Source organism: Rhinatrema bivittatum, chromosome 2 (assembly GCF_901001135.1).
Source record: "Rhinatrema bivittatum chromosome 2, aRhiBiv1.1, whole genome shotgun sequence".
NCBI lineage: Eukaryota > Metazoa > Chordata > Amphibia > Gymnophiona > Rhinatrematidae > Rhinatrema > Rhinatrema bivittatum.
The window spans coordinates 426,649,176-426,672,511 of record NC_042616.1 but is presented as its reverse complement, the minus strand read 5'-3'; the positions used below and the strand labels follow the sequence as shown (position 1 = coordinate 426,672,511).

Genomic DNA, 23,336 nt, shown 5'->3' with positions numbered 1-23,336 from the left:
CTGGAGAGCATGGCGGGAGGTAGCGCCCAAGCCGGTCCGGGGATACCGGAGAGCACGGCAGACAGACGCTGTGGCAGCCAGGTGCCCATCAAGAGCAGGAGGAGGCGCAGACAAGTAAAGGTAGGTGGAGTGAAGCCGTCAGGCAGCGACGCCCGCAACACTGTAGTGTTATCTAAGCAATAATGGGCTGTGAATGTATGGAGAGAACTCCAGGTCGCAGCCTTACAAATGTCAGCAAGCGGCACCGAATGGAGGTGTGCTACTGACATTGCCATGGCCCTGATAGAGTGTGCTTTCACAAGGTCTTGTAATGAAATGCCTGCTTGCTTGTAGCAAAAAGAAATGCAGTCCGCCAACCAGGAGGAGAGGGTTTGCTTTCCCACAGGATTTCCAAGTTTAATGGCATAAAAAGAAACGAACAACTGAGTGCACTTCCTGTGGGCTGACATACGGTCTAGATAGAAAGCTAGGGCACGCTTACAATCTAAGGAAAGCAAAGCCTGTTCTCCTGGGTTTGTATGGGGCCTGGGAAAAAAGGTAAGTAGGATAAAGCAAATGTTGCTTACCTGTAACAGGTGTTCTCACAGGACAGCAGGATTTTAGTCCTCACATATGGGTGACATCACAGGATGGAGCCCAATCACGGAACACTTTTGTCAAAGTTTCTAGAACTTTGACTGGCCCCTACTGGGCATGCCCAGCATGGCACTAACCCTGCAGCCAGCAGGGGTCCCTCTTCAGTCTTATTTAAAAGCTGCAGTCAGTGCCGAAAAGAAAATAATAAAACGAACCCAACACCACGGGGTGGTGGGCGGGTTTCGTGAGGACTAACATCCTGCTGTCCTGTGAGAACACCTGTTACAGGTAAGCAACATTTGCTTTCTCACAGGACAAGCAGGATGGTAGTCCTCACATATGGGTGAGTACCGAGCTGAGAATGTTTGAACATGCACCAAATGTAGTCAAAGGCGTGCAACAAGCACAACAACTGGGGTGCAATTTGGTAGAGGGCATCCTGAACCCCACCGGGCAGGCAGAAGGGTGTTGGTACGTCACGTTGTAAATAGGTTACGCAAGACAGACTGGCCGAAGATGGAATCTTGTCGTCCGGCTTTGTCTAAGCAATAGTGGGCTGTAAAAGTATGGAGAGAACTCCAAGTGGCAGCCCTGCAAATGTCAGGAAGCGGCACCGATCGTAGGTGTGCTACTGAAGTCGCCATGACCCTCAGAGAGTGCACTTTAACATGGTCTTGGAGTGGAATGCCCGCTTGCTGATAGCAAAAGGATATGCAGTCTGCTAGCCAGGAGGAGAGCGTCTGCTTACCCACAGGCTGCCCCAATTTGTTATAATGGAAAGACACAAATAATTGAGTGGTTTTCCTGTGGGCAGCTGTACGGTCTAGGTAGAATGCTAGAGCTTGTTTGCAGTCAAGGGTTTGCAGAGCCTACTCACCTGGATTGGAATGGGGCCTGGGAAAAAAGGTAGGTAGTATAATGGATTGATTGAGATGAAACTCTGATACTACCTTAGGTAAGAATTTAGGGTGAGTGCGAAGTACTGCCCGGTCTTGCAGAAGTTTAGTGTAAGGCGGATAGGTAACTAGGGCTTGCAACTCACTAACTCTGCAAGCCGAAGTGATTGCCAGAAGAAAAATCACTTTCCATGTGAGTTGGCGAAGTTCACAGGATTGGAGAGGCTCAAATGGTGGTTTCATGAGCCAACCCAAAACACGGTTGAGGTCCCAAGAAGGGGCCGGAGGACGCAGTGGAGGCTTGAGGTGAAGCAAGCCCTTCAAGAAGTGTGTTACAAGGGGTTGCACTGAGATAGTGACATCCCCGATACCTTTATGGAAGGCGGCTACTGCACTGACATGCATTCTAATGGAGGAAGTTTTAAGACCTGACTCTGACAAGTGCCAGAAGTAGTCTAGAAACATTGGGATGGTACAGGTAAAAGGATCAAGGGCCCGAGAAGAGTACCATGATGTGAACCTGCTCCATTTGTAGGAATACGATTTTCTCGTGGAAGGCTTCCGTGAAGCAATCAAGACACGGGAGACTGGATCAGAAAGGCTAAGCGGCTGAAGGATTAGCCTTTCAACATCCATGCTGTCAGGGACAGGGCATGAAGACTGGGGTGGCGAAGGCACCCATCGTTTTGAGTTATTAGAAGCGGGTCCGTTCCCAGAGTAATGTGCCTGCGAATGGAAAGATCCTGAAGGATTGGAAACCACACTTGGCGGGGCCAGTGGGGTGCTATTGGGATCGTGGTTCCCTTATCCTGACGTAACTTCACGAGAGTTTTCGAGAGAAGTGGAAGAGGAGGGAATGCGTATAGGAGAGCGGTTGACCACGATAGGGAGAACACGTCTCTTGGTGGATAATGTTGGCTGCAAGTGAGAGGGCAGAAATTGTCTACTTTGCGATTCTGGGGTGACACAAAGAGGTCTATTTGAGGATAACCCCATTGTAGGAAGATGGAGTTTGCTACTAAGGGGTTTAGAGACCACTCGTGCGGTTGAAAGTTGCGACTCAACTTGTCTGCCAACACGTTGTCCACTCCCGGCAAGTAGGTGGCCCTGAGGTACATTGAGAGGGAGAGGGCCTCCGCCCATATCTGTGCAGCTTCCTGACACAGAAGGTAGGATCCTGTCCCTCCCTGCTTGTTGATGTACCACATGGCCACCTGGTTGTCCGTCTGGATCAGGATGACTTGATTGGATAGGCGATCCTGAAATACTCTGAGAGCGTATCTTATTGCTCGAAGTTCCAGGAAATTTATTTGGTGTTTGACTTCCTCTGGAGACCAGGAACCTTGTGTCTGGAGATCGGCCATATGGGCTCCCCACCTGAAGTTGGAAGCATTGGTGGTTAGAGTTATTTGAGGGCTTGGTGCCTGAAAGGGCAAGCCCTGTACCAGATTGATGTGATTCGTCCACCAGGCAATAGACAAACAGGGTGAGTCAGTGACGCGGACAATGGTCAACAGGGGCTGAAGGGACTGTGTCCATTGCGACCTTAGAGTCCACTGCATGACTCTCATGGCCAGGCGGGCCATTGGTGTGACCTGAACTGAGGACACCATGTTGAGTGTTGAGACTGCAGCTGTTGTGCCAGAGACACGAGGGTGAGGGCTCATTGTTGAGGCAGGAAAACCTTTGCCTGTAAGGTGTCCAAGTCTGCCCCAATGAACGATAAGGTTTGAGATGGGACTAAGGAGGATTTGTCGTAATTGACGAGAAATCCGAGTGAAGTTAGAGTGTATAAGGTGAGATGTAGGGAGGACAAAGCGGATTGCTGAGTCGAAGCCCTGATTAACCAGTCGTCCAGATAGGGGTAGATGTGGACACCTTGAGTCCTGAGAAATGCTGCAACTACGACAAGGCATTTTGTGAATACTCGTGGTGCAGATGCTAGGCTGAATGGAAGCACTCGGTATTGATAGTGCTTGGGGCCTACAAGGAATCTCAGGAAATTGCGATGAGATGGAATTATCGCAATATGAGTGTATGCATCCTGAATGTCGAGAGAGCAGAGCCAGTCTCCTCTTTGAAGAAGAGGAAGCAGGAAACCCAAGGTTACCATCTTGAACTTTTCTCTCTGGAGGTACTTGTTGAGGGCTCGTAGATCCAAAATTGAACGAACGCCTCCTGATCTTTTGGGGATTAGAAAGTACCGAGAATAGAATCCAAGGTCTTGCTGAGGTGATGGTACTGGTTCTATTGCTCTGGACTGGAGTAGGAGGGAAGCCTCCTATTCCAGGAGCAATGAATGGTCGTATGTTCTCCACATCATTAGAGGTGGGGAATCCGGTGGGATGGAGAGAAAGTTGAGATGATAGCCTTGAGCAATTATTGCTAGGACCCAGTGATCTGAGGTGATTGATTGCCATATGTTGTTGAAATGGCAGAAGTGGCCTCCCACTGGGACATTTGGTAATGGAATTTGGCTGCTGCTCTCTATGCGAAAGTCAAAAACCAGAAGCAGGACCCGGTTGGGGGGCTGTCTGTGGCTTCTGCTTTCGAGTTTGACGAGACTGTGATTTGAGGAATGGTCTCACAGAGCGGCATCTAGCTTCTGGCGGGTAGGACTTCTTTGGTCTATAAAAAGACTTTTTAGAGTCCTTCCAGAAAGGCTGTTTAGAAGAATAATCCGAAGGAAACAGAGAGAGCTGTCTGAGAGTCTCATGATGGTCCTTTAGTTCAGCCACTGTCTTTTGAATCTGCTCGCCAAAGAGATTGTCTCCTATGCAGGGGAGGTCGGACAACCACTCTTGCACTTCTGGACAAAGGTCTGAAGACTTAAGCCAAGCCCATCGTCTTGCTGAAATAGCAGCTGCAGACACTCTGGTTGCAGTGTCAAAGATATCGTAACATGATCTAATCTCATGTTAGCCTGCCTCCAAACCCTTATTAAGTAGGATGTGGAACTTTTCTGGAAGTGTTTGAGACATGGAGGTTGTCAAGTCTTGAAGTTGCTTAAAAATGACTCTATTATATTGGGTCATATATAGTTGGTAAGCAGCAATTCGGAGGATCAACATTGATCCTTGAAAGACTTGGCAACCAATGGTATCCAAAAACTTCTGTTCCTTGCCAGGGGGAAAGGAAGTATGAGTTTTGGACCTTTTTGCTTTCTTTTGCGCAGATTCAACCACCACAGATTGGTGATCCAATTGAGGCTTTTGAAAACCTGGAGCTGACTGCACCAAGTAGGGAGAGTCAGTTTTCCTGTGGACTGGTGCAATGGAGCCAGGGTGCTCCCAGTTCTTTTTGAGAAGGTCAAGAAGAACTTGATGGATGGGAATGGAGGTGATTTCCTTAGGCGCATCCAGGAATTGGAGCAACTCCATTATCTGATGTCTGTTGTCCTGTTCCGTTAGTAACTGGAAGGGGACCAATTCAGACATGTCTTTCACAAAGTTTATGAAAGAAAGGTCCTCTGGAGATGAACGCTTTCTACTTTCAGTAGGTGAAGGTGGTGAGGGTAAATCATCGGTGTCTGGTGAGGAATCATCAGTCCAGGTATCATAAGGATCCGCACCTGTGTCTCTAGGAACTAGAGGGATGGGGTAGTTGGATACCTGAAGGTCCCAGTTTAGGCTCCGAAGGCATCGGAGGAATAACCGGAGGCACCAATGAAAGTAATGAAGGCCCCGGCGCAGGCATCGATGGATGGCTCGATGGTGCCGATGGGGGTATTGGTATCGATCTCGATGGCTGAGGCAGAATTCCCAAAGGAGGGATGCGGAACGGTGTTTCTCCTCCCGATGATAAAGTCAACGGGGAGGGCACCGGAGCCATCAGTGACCTGGGATCCAGCAGTGGAAAAGCGGCAATAACCACTTCCATCCTCGATAGCAGCAGTGCCAATGCTGCTGGAATCGGGTCGGTGCTCGGTTCCACTATCGGTACCGATATCAGTGCTGGGGGAACCTTGAGTCGATGCATCACCTTGTCGATGGCCTCCTGAACCATCCGATCCAGTTCTTCTCGGAGACCTGGAGCAAGCAGCCCCGGCTCCGGAACAGAAGAAGGAGGCAGAGGCATAGCCGGAGGGACCACCGTTAAAGGCGGAGTCGCGGCTCCCGACGCCCTGTTGGGTGAGGATTGCCTCGGTGACCCGGCTGCCGAAAAGGTCGGTGCCTTTTCTGGACTGGGTTTCTTCGGCGACGGCTCAGATGATGGCGAGGTCAATGGTTTCGATGCCTCGATGGTCCGAGACTTTCGGTGCTGATGGCGATGTTTCTCCTTATGATCCCCTCGGTCCTGAGGGGGAGAAGAGGGTGTTGAAGGCCAGGAAGTGATCGACGTCAGGCTGTCACCGGTCGGTGGACGATGCTGGCGCGATGTTGACGGTATCGGTTCCGATGACATTGATGCAATGGACAGAGGCGGGGTTTGAGCACAGAAGAGAAGTCCCATCTTCTCATTCTGGCCTTGCGACCTTTCGGTGTAATTAGGGCACATTTGGTGCAGGTCAAGACATCGTCCTCTCGTCCAAGACAGATTACACAGACTTTATGCGGGTCTGTAATGGACATAAGAACATAAGAAATTGCCATGCTGGGTCAGACCAAGGGTCCATCAAGCCCAGCATCCTGTTTCCAACAGAGGCCAAAACCAGGCCACAAGAACCTGGCAATTACCCAAACACTAAGATCCCATGCTACTGATGCAATTAATAGAGTGGCTATTCCCAAAGTAAAATTGATTAATAGCCATTAATGGACTTCTCCTCCAAGAACTTATCCAAACCTTTTTAGAACCCAGCTACACTAACTGCACTAACCACATCCTCTGGCAACAAATTCCAGAGCTTTATTGTGCGTTGAGTGAAAAAGAATTTTCTCCGATTAGTCTTAAATGTGCTACTTGCTAGCTTCATGGAATGCCCCCTAGTTCTTCTATTATTCGAAAGTGAAAATAACCGAGTCACATCTACTCGTTCAAGACCTCTCATGATCTTAAAGACCTCTATCATATCCCACCTCAGCCGTCTCTTCTCCAAGCTGAACAGCCCTAACCTCTTCAGCCTTTCCTCATAGGGAAGCTGTTCCATCCCCTTTATCATTTTGGTTGCCCTTCTCTGTACCTTCTCCATGGCAACTATATCTTTTTTGAGATGCGGTGACCAGAATTGTACACAGTATTCAAGGTGCGGTCTCACCATGGAGCGATATAGAGGCATTATGACATTTTCCGTTCTATTAACCATTCCCTTCTTAATAATTCCTAACATTCTATTTGCTTTTTTGACTGCTGCAGCACACTGAGCCGACGATTTTAAAGTATTATCCACTATGATGCCTAGATCTTTTTCCTGGGTGGTAGCTCCTAATATGGAACCTAACATCGTGTAACTACAGCAATGGTTATTTTTTCCTATATGCAACACCTTGCACTTGACAATAGAGATGTGAATCGGAACCGGAATCTGATCGGTTCCGGTTCAGATTCGAATCTTATAATTTTTATCGTCTGGCTCGATTTTTTTTTGTTATCGGCTGTGCCAGATCCGATAACAAAAAAACCCTTCCCCACCCTCCTGAACCCCCCAAAAACGTTTTAAAATTACCTGGTGGTCCAGTGGGGGCGCGGGAAGCGATCTCCCGCTCTCGGGCCATCGGCTGTATTAATAAAAATGGCGCCGATAGCCCTTTGCCCTTACCATGTGACAGGGAAGCCGTGCCATTGGCCGGCCCCTGTCACATGGTAGGAGCACTGGATGGCCGGCGCCATCTTTAAAGATGGCGCTGGCCATCCATCCATCCCCATCCAGTGCTCCTACCATGTGACAGGGGCCGGCCAATGGCACGGCTTCCCTGTCACATGGTAAGGGCAAAGGGCCATCGTGCCATTTTTATTAGTGGCAGCCGATGGCCCGAGAGCGGGAGATTGCTCCCCGCACCCCCACTGGACCACCAGGTAATTTTAAAAGGTTTTGGGGCAGTCGGGAGGTGAGGGAGGCTAAGGGGTAAGTTTTAAAGGGTCGGGTGGGTTTTTCTTTTATCGGGCCATCGGCGCCATTTTTATTAGTGGCAGCCAAAATGGCGCCGATGGTCCGAGAGCGGGAGATCGCGCCGGGACCCCCCCGCTGGACCACCAGTTAATTTAAAAAATTTTTGGGGGCTTCGGGAGGGTAAGGGATTCGTTTTAAAGAGTTGGGATGGGTTTAGGGGTTGTTTTGGTGTGCCGGTTTTCCCGCCCTCCCCCCAAATAACTCCCGTACCCGATTAACGATTTTTCACAATAAATCGGGAGAATTTGTATTGTATCGCGCACTCTACGATTTTTGATGATTTAAAAAATATCAGACGATTTTTTAAATCGTCAAAAAACGATTCACATCCCTACTTGACAACATTAAATTTCATCTGCCATTTGGATGCCCAGTCTTCCAGTCTTGCAAGGTCATCCTGTAATGTATCACAGTCTGCTTGTGATTTAACTACTCTGAATAATTTTGTATCATCCGCAAATTTGATAATCTCACTCGTCGTATTCCTTTCCAGATCATTTATATATATATATATTGAAAAGCACCGGTCCAAGTACAGATCCCTGAAGCACTCCACTGTTTACCCTTTTCCACTGAGAAAATTGACCATTTAATCCTACTCTCTGTTTCCTTTCTTTTAACCAGTTTGTAATCCATGAAAGGACCTCGCCTCCTATCCCATGACATTTTAGTTTTCATAGAAGCCTCTCATGAGGGACTTTGTCAAACGCCTTCTGAAAATCCAAATACACTATATCTACTGGTTCACCTTTATCCACATGTTTATTAACTCCTTCAAAAAAATGAAGCAGATTTGTTAGGCAAGACTTCCCTTGGGTAAATCCACGTTGACTGTGTTCCATTAAATCATGTCTTTCTATATGCTCTACAATTTTGATCTTGATAATAGTTTCCACTATTTTTCCCGGCACTGAAGTCAGGCTCACTGGTCTATAGTTACCAGGATCGCCCCTGGAGCCTTTTTTTAAATATTGGGGTTACTTTGGCCACCCTCCAGTCTTCAGGTACAATGGATGATTTTAATGATAGGTTACAAATTGTAACTAATAGATCAGAAATTTCATTTTTGAGTTCCTTCAGTACACTAGGATGCATACCATCCGGTCCAAGTGATTTGCTACTCTTTAGTTTGTCAATCTGGCCTACTACATCTTCCAGGTTCACAGTTATTTCGTTCATTTCGTCTGACTCATCACCGCTGAAAACCATCTCCGGAACTGGTATCTCCCCAACATCCTCATTAGTAAACACGGAAGCAAAGAATTCATTTAGTCTTTCTACAATGGCCTTATCTTCCCTAAGAGCCCCTTTAACGCCTCGGTCATCTAATGGTCTGACTCCCTCACAGGTTTCTTGCTTTGGATATACTAAAAAAAAGTTTTTATTATGAGTTTTTTGCCTCTATGGCCAACTTAATTTCAAATTCTCTCTTCACCTGTCTTATCAATGTTTTACACTTAACTTGACAATGCTTATGTTTTATCCTATTTTCTTCAGATGGATCCTTCTTCCAAAAGTGCCACACTCCCACCAAGTTGATCCTCCCTATCCTTGCGATATAATTTGTAACCTGTTTATAGCACTGTCCCATTGGTTACCCTCCTTCCACCAAGTCTCTGTGATGCCAATTATGTCAATCTTATCTTTTGCTGCTATACACTCTAACTCTCCCATCTTACTTCTTAGACTTCTGGCATTGGCATACAGACATTTCAAAGTGTGTTTTTTGTTTGTTTTAACAACCTGCTTTTCAGTTGTTTGGGATAATTTGGAAATCATTAGCTTTGGTGATTTTTTACATATAGGCATATGGACTATGTTTGCTTTTAATTGAACCTCTCTGTTGGGATACCCTAACTCTCCTGTTTCATTAGTATCCTTCAAGGATACATTTCTCCGAACCATGCACTGCTGAATGACTGTCGGCTTTCCCACTTGTTCTAGTTTAAAGGCTGCTCTATCTCCTTTTTGAAAGTTAGTGCCAGCAGCTTGGTTCCACTCTGGTTGAGGTGGAGCCCATCCTTTCGGAAAAGTCTCCCCTTTCCCCAAAAGTTTCCCCAGTTCCTTACAAAGCTGAATCCCTCTTCCCTGCACCATCGTCTCATCCACGCATTGAAACACTGGAGCTCTGCCTGCCTCTGGGGACCTGCATGTGGAACAGGAAGCATTTCAGAGAATGCCACCCTGGAGGTTCTGGATTTCAGCTTCCTACCGAAAATCCTAAATTTGGCTTCCAGAACCTCTCTCCCACATTTTCCTATGTCGTTGGTGCCCACATGTACCACGACAGCTGGCTCCTCCCCAGCACTGTCTATAATCCTATCTAGGTGACGCGTGAGGTATGGAGGAATGAGGTTTTGAACGCTGTGCCTTCTTCTGGGCTGATTCAACAACCACAGAATGATGATCCAACTGTGAATTTTGGAAGCCAGGAGCTGACTGCACAAGATAGGTGGCATCTGTCTTGTGGTTGGCAGGTGGGACTGAGCATGGGTACTCCCAGTTTCTCTTCAGGAGATCTAGCAGGATTTCATGAATAGGGATAGACATGATTTCCTTTGGAGCATCAAGAAACTGGAGTATCTCCAGCATCTTGTGCCTAGAGTCCTCTTCTGTCTGAAGTTGAAAAGGAATGGTTTCAGACATTTCCTTGAGGAAATTAATAAAAGACAAATCTTCTGGTGGAGAACGTCGTCTCTCATCCGGAGGAGAGGGCTCTGATGGAAGATCATCTGTATCCTGGAACTTCTCATCTGTCCAAGGATCATAGGGTTGATCTCCAGCACCTAGTGGATCTCCAGCAGGGAGAAAAGGTGCTAATCCTGAAAGACCAGGCCTAGGCATCTGTGGCATCGATGGGGGCACCGAGGGCATCGATGGGGGCTCCGAAGGATCTGGTGACATCGATGGATGAGTCGGTGGTAAAATCCCAGACAGTGAAATAGGTATCGGTGATTCCTCATCATCCGATGATAATGGAATCGATGTAGAAGGAACTGGAGCTACTGGTGCTCTTGGTTCCATCAATGGCAGGGCACCGATCAACGCATCCAGTCTTCCCAGTAGCAGTGCGAGGGGCTTCGGGAATCGGATCGGTGACCGGCTCAGGGACCGGTACCAGTGTTGATGGAGGCTGGAAGCCCTGAAGTGCTTTACCGATGGCTTCTTGGATCATCCAATCCAATTCCTCACGGAAGCCTGGGGCGTGGAACCCCGGCACCGGAGTAGGAGGCAGCACTGGTGTAGCCGGAGGGTCCACCGGTGAAGGTGGAATCGCGGATCCCGGCACCACTAAAGGTGGGGAACGCCTCGGTGACCCGGTCACAGAAGAGGATGGGGCCTTTTCTGTACGGTGCTTCTTTGTCGGTGGCTCTGTCGACACCGATGCCAAGGACTTGCCTGGATCAGCAGACTGAGCCTTCCGATGACGGTGTCGATGCTTTTCATGATGATCCCCTCAGTCCTTTTCTTGAGGAGGCGAGTAGGGAATCGACACCTTTGGAATTGTCGACATCGGTCGGGCAGCAGCGGGGTCCTGGTGCTGGCGAGAGGTCGATGGTACCGGCTCGGATGAAGTCAAAGCTATCGATGGAGTCAGGGTTTTTGCCTGAAAGAGAAACTCCATTTTCCCTAAATGAGCCTTACGACCCTTCGATGTCATTTGAGCACATTTGGTGCAAGTTAGGACATCGTGGTCGGACCCCAAACACATTACACAGACCCCGTGCGGGTCAGTGATGGACATTGTTCGAGTACAGTCGGGGCACCGACAAAAACCCGACGCCATGACTCCGACAAAAATTTAGCCGCATTGCGGTCGTTGGCCAGTAGACCCCAAAGGGAAAACTCAATGAGAATCAACTGCAACAAGGGTAAAAGCTTACCTTTTGACCGCGGAGTATGGATATCGATAGGGGGACCCCATGGGGTAAAAATGTTTGAAATTTTTTGAAGAAGTTCTGTGAGGAAAATTCCTGTCAGGAATCTCAAGAGAGCTCCTTAACCTGCGTGGCTACTCCTGCGCGGAAAAAAGAAGACTGAAGGGGGACCCCTGCTGGATGCAGGGTTGGTGCTATGCTGGGCATGCCCAGTAGGTGCCAGTCAAAGTTCTAGAAACTTTGACAAAAGTGTTCTGTGATTGGGCTCCATCCTGATGATGTCACCCATATGTGAGGACTACCATCCTGCTTGTCCTGTGAGAAACCAAGGCATCCAAGTTAGAGTTTTCCAAAATCTCTAATTCCTCTGATGGCAATGGTTAAAGCTTGCCATGGCTCTGCCTACATGTAAACCAGCTTCTGGTGAATCCCATTCAGCCATCACAAAAACTTGCACAGTCCTGTGAATGCTCTAACTAGTAAATGTCCTATCTAGTCTTCAAATACCCTCCAAAACTGGATCTTCTTCTACAGTTGGATCCAGCAGAGTATTTTTAATACCCAATTCTGAGATGGCCTGGGCAATAATGGAGAGAAGTTCTTTTCTCCTAAACATCCCAACAATTTAGGGATTGTCCCCCTCTGCTGGGGGAATTACCCTTCTTCTAGAGGCTCTCCTTCTGGATTATTGTGCCCTTCCAGAAGCTCCTCTACAGAATTTGCCCTGAATCTATAGAAAATCTGTCCAGAACCCCCTTCTGGATTTAACCTGAGCTTCTTTGTGAAATCTTGACCTAAAGTGCTCTTTTCTCCTGAGTCTACTGGAAAGGACTTGCCCTGTAGGATATCATACATTAAACAAAAGGCATCATGCATCAAAAGTATAAACTCGGGGGAAAAGGAGGTGGAGGAGGCCCGAGACATCTAATCTATTGCCTATGCCCTTTTCCTTTTGAGGCTGAATAGTATTTCCCTCCACTGGGAAAAGATTTGGAGGTTCTCCAAAAGATTCCCTCATAGAGCCAATGCCTACCAGGGCAGACAAAATGTCTGCCACCATCATTTTAGCAAAGTCTTGAACACCCGAGGGACCTGTCTCAGAGCAATGTCCACTGCAACCTCATATCTGAGGACCCCATTTTGAAGAACTGTAAACCCCTCTTGGTTTTGAGGTCCCTAATACAGGGGTAACAGCAGATGTCCCTGGAGCCACTGTATCCCAGCTTAATCTTTTCTCTTACTCTCACCATCAAAAATACCAGAGTAAGCCACCAAGGGGGCTGGGGTTCAATTGGCAGGGAGGAGAACAAGCCTCTGGGGCCCTAAGCTCCCGGGGATAGGTACATTGTATGATCTCTCACAACCAAACATTCTCTCTTTCACTTGTACTCATGTGGACACATCTCTCAATTCAACAAGCTGCTTCTTGAGGTGTAAAAGAGCAGGCAAAGGCTTGAAATGGTGTTAAAAGATTTGCTCACTGTAACTTAAAAATAAAGTCCCAACAAGAATGGCAAAATCATCAATAATAAAAAACAGGATGGCAACTCCAAGCACTATAGTCTCTATCCAGGTCAGCCTCTGAATCAGTGTCCCAATGTCCAAGTCTCTAGCCAGTGGAAAAAACGTCTCTCCAAAAGTAAGACAGGGAGCAGGTGATGAAAAAAAAACCTTCCTCCTTCAAAACAAGATGACAAAGAAACTTTTCCAGAAACTAAGGTCTTCTTTTCCTTATAGGTCACCACAGACCCCACTTTTGCTGGTCGCAGGACAAAGTGGCACCCCGGGTAACTGCAAATCTCACCTTGACTGGTGGCAAACAGCACCCAATCCTGTCCTCTCAGGCAGAGGGGTTCCCTCTTGAACTGGGAGCAGGTAAAAAAAACCCACACCATCTCTCCTTAAAAATCAAAATCCTTAGAACTCTCCTGGTGTATCCCACTGGTGCAGACCAGAGGGCCTACTGAGATCCATACTGAGCAGCATCTTCCACTTCCAACAAAAACTACATCCAACCACACCTTCCTCGTGCTCAACCCAACTTATAAAGGGAGCTCAGCAATCCCAAAACAAGGAGAAATGGCCAACCAGGTAAAGAGTCCATCAAGCTAGGTTGAGAGAACATTGCACAAATCTCATCTTTGAGTGAGTTTCCTCACTCTGAAGGTAATCAAATCTTCACAAGAGAGCACTGTTCTGTTCGTAAGTCTCATTTTGAATGTCAAAGTGGCCCCTAACCCCTACACTAATACTTAAACCTCACCTTGAGTTACTAGGTGGGCTCCCATAGAGATATAAATACCTATCTAGTGTGCAGGCATTATGGCCTAGTCAATCTCTCTCTCTCTCTCTCTCTCTCTCTCTCCTCTCTCTCTCTCTCCCTGATAGTAAACATGGTCCCCCCCAGCTTCCCATAGGTATTAGCATAAACTGCCTATTACCATCTATTGAGTGCATTTTGATAAATCCAGGCCTTGGTTTGCAGCTGCATATTTGCCCAAATCTAGCTGGAAAACATTTGTTCAACTAGATTTAGAACACCTATTAGTGTGACTGGAGTTCTGTAGTTAAATGTAGCCAGTCAGTGCTGAAAATATGTAAATCTGCTCAGGGAATGTCTCTGGCCCTGTTCCTTTTGTGTGTGCAAATTTAGTTGGTCAGAGAGAGAAAATGTTTATCCAGTACGATTTATCCAGTTAAGTTCTGAAGTTAGCCAGATAACCTTTGGAAAACTCACTACTATATTGTTTTAATAAGGATCAGATGATTTCCATTGAGGCACATACCATGTTGGGATTCCCCAGTCCTTGCTACAGACAACCAAACTTCAGAGCACATGTTGCACAAGAAGTCAGAACAGGCTCTGTTCAACAGCAGGTTACTAGAAAAAATAATGGAAGACGCATGAAAAAGAACAAAAAAAGAGACTGTCCTACATAAAATACAACCTATCTATGCATTTTCTATAAGTTTTTGCTTATTAAGGCAGTGATTCAAATGAATTCATCAAAAAAGAAAATAGCTTCATTTTTCTCCCATGGTGTGCAAAGCTAAAATCTATCACTGTCCACAGTGTGTTTTAGAAATCAAGACCAAGGCTCAAGACTGAAATAAACACATTCATTAACACATATAACTGTATCCCTGATTGTGTTGCTGACATCATCCAGAGCGCTTTGGTTTACCAAGTTTGAGTCCAGTGGGGGGTGGGAAGATAACTTCCTGGGCCCTTCACATGGTCAGTAGTCCAACAGTTTAAACACCCCACAATTCTGCTGGATAATTCTAAAAAGATATAGGAGAATCCACAAAAGGACCGAGGAGGAAGAAAGCAACAAAACAATCAGCCCATTCACCAACCATTCAGCAAGGGCAGAGTAGAAAAAAGAAACCAACACAGTCCAAGTGGAACACCAAATGATGTTCAAAATAAAATATTTACATCAGTTTAAAAATAAGAATGCAGCCAAGTAAGGTAAAATAAGAAACAGTATAAAAAAGATAAGAATCAGAAAGATAATAGTTTCCTTGTCCATTGAGTTCCTCTTAGTTGGTCTTTGCACCTCTGCACCACCATCCATACTCAAAGGAGTAAATATTCAGCTAAGTGCTAGTTATGTTAGCTGAATACCCATATCTGGCTAACTTAACTAGAATATTCAAGTGCAGCCACACCACTGAATATACCCAGCTAAGTTACAGTTAGCCGGATATGTGGCATCCAGCTAACTTTAGACGTGCCCATTGGCACGTCTAGAGTTAGCTACTGGCTAACTCAGCTCCTCCCCAGAACACCTACCTCCCGCCCCAGGAATGACCCAGCTTATCCAGCTAAATTCTAGATGGATAATTCGTTATCTGACTAGAATTTAGCTGGGTGAGCATCTTAAAATGCAACTAAGCCATTTAGATGGATAACTTTCCCATTATCCGTCTAAATGGCTTTGAATATGTACCCCAAAAGTCCTTCCCGATGCAAAACAGGGTAACTTGAATGGAACTCCAACCTAAATGAGGTAAAAAAAAAACAAACTAGAAAAATCCTCAGATACAAAAAAAACACAGTTCTTAAGTGAAAATAGTTCTCAAAAATCCAAACAGAAACTTCAGACTCCAACCCACTTTCAGCAAAACTCCACTGAACTGGAAAGAATCTTTTATTCTTCTCACCCTTGTTTTTCCCTTGCAGCTTGGGCAAAAGCTCAGTAACTCAACCCTTCTGGATCCCAGGGAGATGGCCTTTCTTCCAGACTGCTCAAATCCAAAGTTCTCACTATAAAAATAATCCTTCTCTACTTGAGCAATCCCTCAGAAGATTGACCAAGATAAAAACTCAAACTCCTTCTCTTTCTGAACAATCCTCTAGGTACAAGGCACAAAACAGTCAAAGCTCCACAGCACTGTTGAGCAGAGACCCATAAACAAATTCTCTCTCTTCTCGGTACCTGCCTGAAGATTGAGTATGCTCCAGGGACCATTTATAGCTCACAGAAGACTCCCACAAAAAATATGATGTTAAAGCTAGAGGTGTTGCACATAAGGTGAGAGTCAGCTTCTTTTGCCGTGACTATGCCTTAAGGCTTGTGGGACAGCGGGTGAGCGAGTCTTAGCACGGGCCAGACTACAACAGAGTCCAAAAGTCTAGATCTAGCCAAAGTTGGCGCTGAAGACTTGACAGAGCAAGGCTGAAGCTGAAGACTTGAGAAGGCTAAAGCTAAGGCTGACAACTTGGCACTGGACTGCAGACTGAAGCGGAACTGAAGATGGAAGAGGCTAAAGACTGAAGTGGAGCTGAAGATTGGAACAGGCTGAAGGCTGAAGTGGAGCTGAAGATTGGAACAGGTAGACTGCTTGAGCAAGACTGAAACAGGAACCAGGATGAGACAGGAACCTGGAGACTTTGCTGAGGCAACACTGAAGTAGCTGAACAGCCCTTTATAGGCAAGTGACAATGACATCATCAAAAATGCGCCACAGGCTTTTCCCACCATGGGCCACTCTTCCTGGACTCCTACACCTTACGCTGACTTTGAGGATGTATACTCCAAGTAGCAAGCGGATATCCTTTGAACTCCTACCAGGCACCATGCCTCCCAAAGGAAGAACCTATCCACTCTCGCTTCCTGAGACCCAGGCCACGTCGGCCTACATCAAGGAAAACCTGGCCAAAGGCTTCATCAGGCCGTCCACGTCCCAGGAAGGGGCCGGATTCTTCTTTGTAAAGAAGAAGGACGGTTCATTATGACCCTGTATCGATTACCATGGCCTGAACACTGTCACTCACAAGATCGTTATCCACTTTCACTCATCAGTGAGTTGTTCGATCAGCTCCAAGGAGCCCGGATATTCACCAAGTTAGACCTATGCGGGGCCTACAACTTAGTACGTATTCAACCAGAAGATATTTGGAAGACAGCGTTTAACATGAGAGATGGACACTACGAGTATGTAGTCATGCCCTTTAGGCTATGTAATGCCCCCACCTATTTTCCAGAGGATGATGAAACGAGATCCTCCGAGATCTCTTATACTCCTTTGACGTAGTCTACCTGGACGACATCTTAATATTTTCAAAAGACTTGGAGTCTCACCGTTCACACGTCCAGACTGTTCTCCAGTGACTGAGAGATCACCATCTCTACGCCAAACTTGAAAAAATGTTTCTTTGAGAGGTCTCAGTCTTCCGTTCCTGGGCTACATAATCTCCAATCAAGGATTTAATATGGACCCGGAGAAAACTCCAAGGAATCCGAGACTGGCCCCAGCCAGCCGGTCTCTGAGCTTGCAAAGGTTCCTGGGATTCATGAACTATTATCGCCACTTTATTGCTGATTACTCACCGTAGTGGCTCCACTCACCGCCATGACCAGGAAAGGCTGTAACCTCCGAGAGTGGAGTCCTAAAGCTCAAGCTGCCTTCCAGACTCTCAAGGAGGCATTCCATACTGGCCCTTGTCTCCGTCACCCGGACCCGAACCGCCCCTTTGTGGTAGAAGTTGATGCATCCGCCATTGGCGCAGGGGCAGTCCTGAGTCAGTATTCCTCGAAGGGAGTCTTAATCCCGTGCTCCTTTTATTCCCATAAGTTTTCACCAGCAGATTGCAATTACACCATTGGGGACCGCGAACTTCTGGCCGTGAAGCTGGCCCTCCAACAATGGCGACCCTGGCTCAAGGGGGCCCAACCCAAGTTTACCATCTACACTGACTATAAAAACCTGGAGCACCTCAAGGAGGCCCAGTTATTGAATGTACGGCAGGCCCGTTGGCCCTTTTCTTCTCCTGGTTCAACTTTGAATTGCGCTACTAACAGCTACAAAGAACCTTCAACGCAGACACCCTTTTGCGCTAAGTGGAGCCTGAGGATACACCTTGACAGGTTGCTCCATATTATTGACCCTGCTTGCATCTTCCTTGCTGCCACGAATACCGTTCCCACCTGGTAAGACCGTGATCCCTCACCATCTTCGAGAACAAGTCTTGCACTGGGCTCACGACTCCCTGCTTGCCGGACATCCTGGCTGGGCTCGAACCTTAGAGATGCTACGCAGACACTACTGGTGGCCCAGTAGGGTAAAAGACTCTCGCGACTATGTCGATTCTTGCCATGTATGTGCTCAGCAGAAGACGCCCATTGGACATCCATGGGGTCTTCTCCAGCCTCTTCCAGCACCCACAGAACCTGGACCAACCTTCTATGGACTTCATTGTCAAACTACCTCCTTCTAAGGGGAATACAGTAATCTGGGTTGTTATAGACCGCTTCTCAAAAATGGCCCACTTCATCCCATTACCTGGTCTGCCTTCCTCTCCTGAATTGGGGCGTCTCTTTCTGACCCACATTTTTCATCTCCACGGACTCCCTCAGGAGATTGTTTCAGACCGCGGCGCCCCAATTTGCCGCTAAGTACTGGAGGTCTTTATGCCAAAAATTAAACATCACCCTCAATTTGACATTAGCCTATCACTCCCAGGCAAATGGACAGGCCGAGTGCATGTCCCTTAAGACATTCCTCCGGTCTTTCAGAAATGACCAGCAAGACAATTGGTCGGATCTCCTTCCGTGAGCAGAGTTCGCCCACAACACCCATGTTGCAACCACCACCGGGAGCTCACCCTTTCACGTAGTATACGGCCGGCAGCCCCGACTGCCACTTCCTATACCTCTGAGTGTTCCATCTCCAGCAGCCCAAGCTACGGCCCAGTCTATCCAGCAGCTTTGGCAACAAGTTACCCGGAGACTGGGTCAGGCGGCTGAACGTGCCTCAAAGATTACTGATGCCCATTGCCGTGCTGCCCCCATCTTCCTTCCGAGCCAGGTGTGGCTCAGCACAAAACATAAACGCCTCCGGATTCCATCTCAATGCCTAGGACCCAAGTATGTGGGTCCTTTTCTCGTCATCCATCGTGTCAGAGCAGTCACCTACCAACTTTGACTTTCACCGAGCTTGGGAATCCACAATACGTTTCAAGTGTCAATCCTCAAGCCCCTCGTGCTTTTGTGGCCCTCCAGATGTCCACCAGTTCCACCTCAAGTTGCCGCCGAACCCGATGCCATCCAGCAGGTAAGGGAGGTCCTCGACATCCGTCGACGTCGAGGCAGATGGGAGTACCTCCTAGCCTGGGAAGGGTTTGGGGCTGAAAAGAATTTGTGAGAGCCATCCCACCACATCCTAGATAAGGACCAGTTGAGAGCCTTCCACCAGGCTCATCCCAACAAGCCCCGACCAAGAAGGGGGAGGCCTAGAGGGAGGAGTACTGTTGCACTGTCCTGTCTGCGCTAGGCCCGCGCCTGCTCACTTTGCTCCTGCGCTAGCGGGTCCCGGGCCATCCTCTCCCGCTGCCACTGCCAGCACCGCCCGTCCATGGCGTCCCGCGGTGGGTGTCTCTTAGGCCCTCCATATCAGGCCTAGCTCCAAGCAGGGAGCGCGGCGTCTTCTCTGGCGCTGGCCCACCCCTAGGCGCATGCGCGGACCGCCCGGCCCTTTAAGGGGCCAAGGGCGGGAACCAGCTCCACGGTGCAGCCCGATGACGTCAGCTAACCTCGGAATATAAGCGGGGCCCTGTGCCCCAGGACCTCGCCTTGGCAAATGGCGTCTACACCTCGGTGTCTCGAGTTTGCTGCGTTCCTGAGTGTTCCTGCTGTCTTCATGTTCCTGCTTCTTCCTGTGTTCCAGCCTGTTCCAGTGTTTCCTGCATCTCCTTGTGTTCCAGTGTTCCTGCCTTTCCTGTGTACCGGTGTTCCTGCGTCCTGTGGTCCTCCCTGTGTCCCTACCCAGGTAGTACCTTCTCGGACTGATCTCTTGGTACTGACCTCGTCCTGCCTGACTACTCTCTTCGTCTGTCGCCTGGAACTGACCACTTGCCTACCTGACTACTCTCTTCATCTGCCACCTGGAACTGACCACTGCCTGCTTGACTACACTCTATGTCTGCTGCCTAGAACCAACCTCTGCCTGCTTGATCACATACTGACTGACCTCCGGAACCTGATCCTTGCTTTGGCTGACCACCCTTGGACTGATAACCTGGCTTTGACCCTTGCGCTACATTTTGAGACTCTCTTCACTGTTCCTGAGACCGCCAGGTCCACCTGCCTTGAACATAAGAACATAAGAAGAACATAAAAAAATGCCATACTGGGTCAGACCAAGGGTCCATCAAGTCCAGCATCCTGTTTCCAACAGTGGCCAATCCAGGCCATAAGAACCTGGCAAGTACCCCAAAAACTAAGTCTATTCCATGTTATCATTGCTAATGGCAGTGGCTATTCTCTAAGTGAACTTAATAGCAGGTAATGGACTTCTCCTCCAAGAACTTGTCCAATCCTTTTTTAAACACAGCTATACTAACTGCACTAACCACATCCTCTGGCAACAAATTCCAGAGTTTTAATTGTGCGTTGATTAAAAAGAACTTTCTCCGATTAGTTTTAAATGTGCCCCATGCTAACTTCATGGAGTGCCCCCTAGTCTTTCTATTATCCGAAAGAGTAAATAACCGATTCACATCTACCCGTTCTAGACCTCTCATGATTTTAAACATCTCTATCATATCCCCCCCTTAGCCATCTCTTCTCCAAGCTGAAACGTTCTAACCTCTTTAGTCTTTCCTCATAGGGGAGCTGTTCCATTCCCCTTATCATTTTGGTAGTCCTTCTCTGTACCTTCTCCATCGCAATTATATCTTTTTGAGAGTGTCAGCTCATTGGCGAGCATCTAGGACTAACTAAGGCTGCATTAACTATTTGAGGGTAAAACAATTATCTACATGACTATCGTATGGCTTGGGTATCTATCCCCTAGGCCAGGGGTCCCCAACCACCGGTCCGCGGACCGGGACCGGGCCGTGGGAGTTTTTTGCCGGTCCGCAGGCGCCGACTCCCGGTCTCTCCCGCTGCTCTTCTTTCCCTGCTGCCGTTGCCGCTGGGCTATCAGCACGTTCAAGCCCAGCGGGAACGGCAGCGGTGCAAAAAAAAAAAAAAAAAGCTGTGGCATCCGCGGCTGGCCTTTTCTTCTTCCCCCCCCCCCCCCCCCCCCCCCCCCCCCGTTCCTCTGACCCGGAACAGGAAGTGAATCGCTGGATGCGCGGGAAGGAGAAAGAGCCGTGCTGCATGACAAAATAGCAGCGGCGGCAGCAGCCAGCATCGGCTCCCGAGCAATCGAAGCAGCTGATAATAGGTAAAGGAGACAGCAACGTGAGCCTCCCGCAGCCGATGGGATTCTTCTTTCTTGGCCTGCGGGGCTGGAGGAGGAGGTGGTGCAGCTACCGTTTGTGCTGGGGGGGGGGGGAGAGGAAGTGAGTGAGAGAGAGAAGCAGGCAGCCAGCATGTGTGATTGACTGGTCAGAGAGCTGATGTGTGTGTGTGTGTGTGTGTATGTGAGAGACAATGAAAGTGATTGCTCAGGGAGATGACTGATGTGTATGTGAGAGTGTGAGACATAGTCAGGGAGGTGACTTGGATGTGGTGTGTGTGTGTGAGAGAGGAAAAAGCATGAAAGTGAGAAGTCTGGGTATGTGAGAAAGCATGGGCGTAAGAAGCCTGGTGTTGTGGGGGTGTATGTGAAAGAAAGCATGGGAGTGAGAAACCTGGGTGAGTGTGCATGCATGAGAGAGAGAGACTGCTTGGTAAGGTGACCGGTTGTGTGTGAGAGAAAAAGACTGGTTGTGGTGAATGTGAGAGAATGTGATTCAGGGAATGAGAAGCCTGTGCACGTGGAGAGTGAGCATGGAAATGAGAGAGACTGGTGTGTGTGTAACAGAGAGAAATTGATTATGGGAATGAGAAGCCTGTGCATGTGAAGAGTGAGCATGGGAGTGAGAAAACCTGGGTGAGGGTGTGAGACACATCATGGGAGGGAGAAGCCTGTATAGCTGAAAGAGAACATGGGAGTGAGAGACTGGTGAGTGTGTGTGTGAGAGAGAGACAGAGAAAGTGATTATGAGAGTGAGAAGCCCATATATGTAAGTAGAAACACGGGAGTGGGAAGCCTGTGTGTGTGTGTGTATGGCATGAGAGAAACTGTTTCAGGAAGGTGTCTGGTGTGTTTGTCAAAGACTGTTTGGGAGATGATTGGTGTGTGAGAGACAGAAACTGGTCATGGGGGCATGACTGGTAATGGTGTGTGTGTGAGTCATGGGCACTAAGGAAGAGGACCACAAGTATAGAGCTTAGCTTCTACTGCTGCTTCTGGTGTGTGCCACGGCCTGCAGGGAAGGGGAGTAGGACAGCTGCTGGAGGGGGTAAGTAAAAGTGGCTTTTTAAGTTTATTTTTCTTGACTGCCATTTTAATTGTGTGATGTCTGCTTTTTTGAAATATTTTATTGGTGTTTGGAGAATGTTTAATAGTTTTTATGAGTTTTTAATTGTTGGATGTTATTCTGTTCATAGCTGTTTTGAAACATTTATTCTGCTTATTAGTATAGTTTTACAATTATTTCTGTGTGGGGATCTATAGCTGCTTGCTAGTTCTGTTTTCCTAATAAGAGGTGTATTTGTTTTTAGGACCTGATTTAATATTTGTAGTGTTGCCTTTTCAAAGATAGGGTTGCTCCTGTTTGAGTGTATTCCATAATACAGGTGTATCTGAGTGCAGATTAGTTTATGTGCATTACTACAGATCCTGGGAGTATGTTAGGTCGGTTCTGTGTCTGTTACCGAGATGAAATATTTTGCTAGCATGTAAGCGTTTGTATCGGTCTTATTTGTTGTGTTTTCTCAAGAGGACATGCATTGGTGGTAAACTGCTGTCTTTTCATAAGTAGGGCTATTGAGCCTGGAAGTAGAAGGAGTTTGAGTTACTGTTACTGAGATGTCACCAGAACCAGAATATCTTTTTGTAGGGTGAGTTGTATGGGGAATGTCATAATTCTGCTTTACATCCATTATTGTGAGTCAGGGGGGTTCCCGTGGATACAAACTGTACTTTTACATCTAGCCCCGTGACGATCATGGGTCAGTGTGTCACGCATGTGAGAACCTATGGTGAGTTGAGTCACATTCACATTATAAATGTCATAATTAAATGATAAGTGTGCACTAAAATCCAACCCCCTCCATAACCCCGCCCTCATATGACCAAAGCCCCGCCCCTGCCCCGCCCTGCCGGGCCATGGAAAAATGGTCTTGCTTGAAGCCGGTCCCTGGTGCAAAAAAAGGTTGGGGACCACTGCCCTAGGCGAACTGAGATGCGGGCGGATATACTAACTATGGATCTGTAATGGGAACTATAGGATTTTCCACAGTTTCCATCAGTTGGTCTATCGTGGCTGGCAGTAGAGGGAGGGGGGTGGGATATCACTCGGGGCAGAAACATGTAACACATGGTGACATTTTTATTTTCAATTTGATGTTAAACTGTACTGGTTATTTGTTATTCACTGCTGTGAGGGTTTTCGGTGGACCCTTGGGCCGGCCTGACGGAGAGCGTAGATGGTGA

The 23,336-nt window shown here is 47.7% G+C and overlaps 1 protein-coding gene across 1 annotated transcript in view; it reads right to left on the bottom strand.

Moving 5' to 3' along the window:
- MEI1 (meiotic double-stranded break formation protein 1) overlaps nt 1–23,336 on the bottom strand; it is an 888,987-nt gene that overhangs the window by 301,514 nt on the left and 564,137 nt on the right. The window contains exon 17 of the mRNA XM_029587121.1: nt 14,186–14,280. Coding sequence (XP_029442981.1) covers nt 14,186–14,280 — 95 coding nt within the window. The remainder of the gene's footprint in view (nt 1–14,185; nt 14,281–23,336) is intronic.